The sequence below is a fragment of the Babylonia areolata genome, chromosome 32, assembly GCF_041734735.1.
Source record: "Babylonia areolata isolate BAREFJ2019XMU chromosome 32, ASM4173473v1, whole genome shotgun sequence".
NCBI lineage: Eukaryota > Metazoa > Mollusca > Gastropoda > Neogastropoda > Buccinidae > Babylonia > Babylonia areolata.
This window is the reverse complement of record NC_134907.1, coordinates 19,971,436-19,976,435: the sequence shown is the minus strand read 5'-3', so window position 1 is coordinate 19,976,435 and position 5,000 is coordinate 19,971,436. Positions and strand designations below refer to the sequence as shown.

At 43.5% G+C, this 5,000-nt stretch overlaps 2 protein-coding genes across 4 annotated transcripts in view; both read right to left on the bottom strand.

Moving 5' to 3' along the window:
• The window catches only part of LOC143276474 (uncharacterized), a 20,465-nt gene extending 20,070 nt beyond the window's left edge, over positions 1-395 (bottom strand). For both annotated transcript variants that reach the window (XM_076580984.1, XM_076580985.1), the window contains exon 1: positions 88-395. In XM_076580984.1, coding sequence (XP_076437099.1) covers positions 88-178 — 91 coding nt within the window. In that variant the 5' untranslated portion in view covers positions 179-395. The remainder of the gene's footprint in view (positions 1-87) is intronic.
• Positions 396-3,755: 3,360 nt separating this feature from the next.
• LOC143276467 (uncharacterized) overlaps positions 3,756-5,000 on the bottom strand; it is a 15,312-nt gene continuing 14,067 nt past the window's right edge. For both annotated transcript variants that reach the window (XM_076580974.1, XM_076580975.1), the window contains exons 12-13: positions 4,828-4,998; positions 3,756-4,020 (exon numbers count right to left, since the gene is read on the bottom strand). In XM_076580974.1, coding sequence (XP_076437089.1) covers positions 3,887-4,020; positions 4,828-4,998 — 305 coding nt within the window. In that variant the 3' untranslated portion in view covers positions 3,756-3,886. The remainder of the gene's footprint in view (positions 4,021-4,827; positions 4,999-5,000) is intronic.

Here is a 5,000-nt window from a genome sequence, read left to right as displayed (position 1 = left end):
GAAGAACAACAACAACAACAACAGCAACAACAACAATCAGGTAGCACCGTACAACATCAGAAGTGACCAACACCATTTCAAACTCACCCTCCTCCTCCTGCCCCCATGACGGCTCCACGGTGCAGAGCAGAAGGCAGAGCAGACAGTAGAGACACACCCACACCCACTGACCAATCATTGCTCTGCAGGCCCTGTCCACACACCACACACACACACCACGCCCCTCTGGGTTCAGTCCGGACAGTGGACAGTGGGTTGAAGGCCAGTGGACACACCACCACCGCCACCACTTCTTACACCTGAACCAAACCGTCAGGTGTTACCTTGCTGCACAATGTTCACCAGGTAAAACACCACGTGATGTGTTTTTGTGTGTTCACACCACCACTGTCATTGCCAGTGGGTCTGAGAAGCATATATATATAGACACTGTTGGGAACCAGGAAGACGTTTGTTCAAATGAATCCTCCCTTTGCGAACACCCACTCACCATTTCTATTGAATCAACTCCAACCCAGTCGCATGCATAGAATACATTTACATGCTATGTGAGGAAGTGACAAAAGGGCGCCTGTGTGTGTGTGTGTGTGTGTGTTAGAGAGAAAGTGTGTGTGTGTGTTACAGTGTGTGTGTGTCTGTCTGTCTGTCTGTGTGTGTGTGTGTGTGTGTGTGTGTGTGTGTGTTAGAGAGAGAGTGTGTGTGTTTGTGTATGTCTGTTAGAGTGTGTGTGTGTGTGTGTGTGTGTGTTAGAGAGGGAGAAAGAGAGAGAGTGAGAGAGAGAGAGAGTGTGTGTGTGTGTTTGTTAGAAAAAGAGAGAGAGAGAGAGAGAGAGTTTGTTAGAAAGAGAGAGAGAGAGAGAGAATCTGTGTGTATGCGCGCTCATGTGAGTGTGGGTAAATGAATCTCCAGCAAAAAAATCCATCTAAAAAAACAAAACAAAAACAAAACAAAACAAAACAAACAAACAAACAAACAAACAAACAAACAAAGAATAAACCAAAGAGAAATTGAAGGAACATGCACACCACCCAGAGCACAAGAAAGAGGTTTGTGTCAGAAACATAATGCTGGATCAACACCCCACCTCACCTACCCCACGCATTACCTCCCTTCTTTCAGCACCCTTCCCCCTCTCCCGTACATATCCATTTGTAATTGCATGATCATGTATGTATGTGCGTATATGTATGTGTATATATGTGTGTGTATGTGTATATGTATATATATATATGTGTGTGTGTGTGTGTGTGTGTGTGTGTGTGTGTGTGTGTGTCTTTTTTTTTCTTGTATGTATCAAACCAATCCCAGCATCACTGGCAAATGGGTGCTAAAATAACATGCAAATTATTGTGTATTTTATTTTGTGACACCATGTCATTATTAATGCTATGCTCCAACTAACCCCCCAGTTCCCAGTTCAGGCTCAACTAGTCAGATACAGAGCCGTATTGTAAATCTAAGTTGTGATCTGTGCATTTTGTCCATTTCTATTGCATTGTATCAGACTGATGATTACATTTGGCCTTTTATTTCATTTAATTCCCCCCCCCCACTCCCATTTGTATTATCCCCCCTTTGTTTCTTCTTTTTAAATTATCCTCGCTCTTCCTCTGCGGCCGTCATCCTGTTATTGTCATGTTTCCTTGTTTCTCTATGACTCAAAAGAGTTAATGGGAATAAACAAACTCTGAAACTCTGAAACTCTCTGCATTGATTGTGACTACCTTCCGTGAAGCGGTCCAAACCCTGTTGTATGTGGACGTGTTATGAAAGACGTGTGCAGCATTGGAACGTCATGAGTTTAAAATAAACGGTCTGTGTCGTGTAAGGAGCTGGTTTTAGGTGTGCAGTCTCTGTGTGTACTCTTGTTGTGTGGGCGCGTGTGTGTTTGAGTGAGTGAGTGAGTGAGAGAGAGAGAGAGAGAGAGAGAGAGAGAGAGAGAGAGAGAAAGAGAGAGAGAGAGTCAGTCATTGATTTAATGTTTGTTCACTTCAGTCAGTTTGGATGTGTGTGTGTGTGTGTGTGTGTGTGTGTGTGTGTGTGTGTTTGCATTTTTTATGTGTGTTTGTTTGTTGATTTTTTTCCAGCCAGTGAAACAATGAAGAAAAGAAATGTCTTCAGGGATTTAATAAGGAAAGAAAAAGAAAACAAAAGATTGATACTAAGTGTTCTTGTGTGCAACTGAGCATACCCTCTCATCCGTAAATAAAGAAAGAAAGAAAAAAATTGTATAAATAAAAAGAATGGAAGGTGTATTAAAAATGTTCCACGCATGATGACTCTTTATACAATTTATTGAAAAAAATTTAAGTCATCTTTACAACATACAAAGGAACAAACATGACCATTCTGCCACCAACAGCAACACATCACACCTGGTAATTCTTCAAACTACACATGTTCATTCATGTCACACAACCCCCATTTTCAGGTACACTTTCCAACAAAAGGAAAAAAAAACCCAACACATTCATCTACATTAACGTCACATCAGACACAGTACACAAACCTTCCAACAGTGCATACTTTCCACAACTCAGCACATCTCACACATTATGTCTGACGATATTTATGCTACCTTATGTGTTCCAGACAAATTATGAACAAATGATACTAATCTAACCACCTGCTCATCAGCTGATGCAGTGCAGATCATAAAACCTCACACGTTATAATGGTTACTGGATGTGTTCTACAATCTCAGACAATTTACTGTAAAATGATAGTAATTTTGCCAGTTGATGTGCTACACACCATGAAAACTCACACATCAAGACAGTAACTTGATAAGATCAACATCTCTGTCAGTCAATATATCTTTCTAAAACAGTCCATAATCAAACTATTGAAATGTCACAGCTAGATGTGGTAACCGTCATCACAACTCAACACACACACTACACAATGCTATGTAAAGTCATAGAATGTGAATACTATACTACATAAAGGCATAAGCATGGTAAAAATAACACACACACACACACACACACACACACACACACACACAGAGAGAGAGAGAGAGAGAGAGAGAGAGAGAGAGAGAGAGAGCACAAGCATGGTATTAATAATCGACATAAAAAAATAAATAAATAAAACAGAACACACTCTCTCTCTCTCCCTCTCTCTCTCCCCCTCCCTCTCTCTCTCGCACACGCACAATTACACACTTAGGGAGAGAGAGGGAGAGAGAGAGAGAGAGAGAGAAGGATGTGAGAGTGAGAGAGAGAGAGAGAGAGAGAGAGAGAGAAGGATGTGAGAGTGAGAGAGAGTGAGAGAGAGAGAGAGAGAAGGATGTAGAATGAAGGGGGACGTAGATGACACCAGATAACAGGATGGTATGAAGAAAAGACATTCCAATCTCCTCATTGGTTGGAACTAGGCAGCTAGATAGACAGACAGACAGACAGACAGACAAGTCAACAACAGCTTTTACGAATATTACGAAGATACAAATGTAAAAAATATCACATATACCGTTTCATACATACATCCACACACTGCAGGTAATAACTAGTATTTTTAATGTAAAACAGAAAGAATTAAAGAAACATTATTTGAATATAATTATAAACATAGCCTACTATACTGCACACTGATTACAACAGAGAGATAAGATAAGAATAAAGATAAATTGCGGAAAACCGCAACCAGATAATCATACACACACCCGCACCCACCCACCCCCCACCCACCCCACACACGCGGATTACTTGATTAAACAAGAGTAATAAACATATGTTCTCAAATAAAAACATTTCACATATTCGCTTTTGTGTGTGTGTGTGTGTGTGTGTGTGAGCGCGCCACACTCCATCATTCTCACAGTTGGCCACACCCGACTGTGCATCCTTCACCAAAGATCATCTTCACGCCCAGCGCCTTTGCCTCAAATTGTGCCTCCTGTCGGGCGCCTGTGGGTCTGGCTTCTGGGTTGTCTGGCCGTCGGGTGGAGGTACCCGTGGAACATGCCATTCATCCCAGAAGTCGGGTGCAGGTACATGTCCGAGCTTTGTCCGCTGACTGCAACAGTTGGTCAGCTGTGTGACTTGAGCAAGTCGGTGATTTTGTCTGGGTGGTTGTTTTGGAGGTTTGGGGGTATGTTGTGGTCAGTGACTGGGGTGTGGTTGGTTTGCTGAAGCTGTGTGTGGGTCAGATTGTGTGGGATTGTGTGTGGGTCTGATTGTGTAGGATTGTGTATGGGTCTGATTGTGTAGGATTGTGTATCAGTATGGGTCTGTGTAGAACTGCGTATGGGTTACGGGATTTTTAACGTGCGTATTTGATCATCTGCGTGCGTATACACACGAAGGGGGTTCAGGCACATGTTGACCTGGGAGATCGGAAAAATCTCCACCCTTTACCCACCAGGGGCCGTGACCGAGATTCGAAACCAGGGCCCTCAGATTGAAAATCCAACGCTTTAACCACTCGAATGTTGTGCAACCTCCACTTACCCACAGAGGGTGGTAGAGCAACAACACAACAAACATCTTTCCCACTGTCCATATCCACTTACCCACACAGGGTGGTAGAGCAACAACACAACAAACATCTTTCCCACTTTCTATATCCACTTACCCACAGAGGGTGGTAGAACAACAACACAACAAATAACATCTTTCCCACTGTCCATATCCACTTACCCACACAGGGTGGTAGAGCAACAACACAACAAACATCTTTCCCACTGTCCATATCCACTTACCCACACAGGGTGGTAGAGCAACAACACAACAAACATCTTTCCCACTGTCCATATCCACGTACCCACACAGGGTGGCAGAACAACAACAAACAACATCTTTCCCACTGTCCATATCCACTTACCCACAGAGTCCAGAACACCAGCAGAGATTTGAGCGTAGGTCTCAACCTCGCTGCCCTGACTGCCCCGGCGATGGTGTCGCTGGCTGTCGTCCCTGGTTCGCGGCCCCAGCCCCCGGGGGTTCAAATACTCGGCAGAGGCTGACCTGGGAGGGGAGGGCAGGTGTCTCCACACT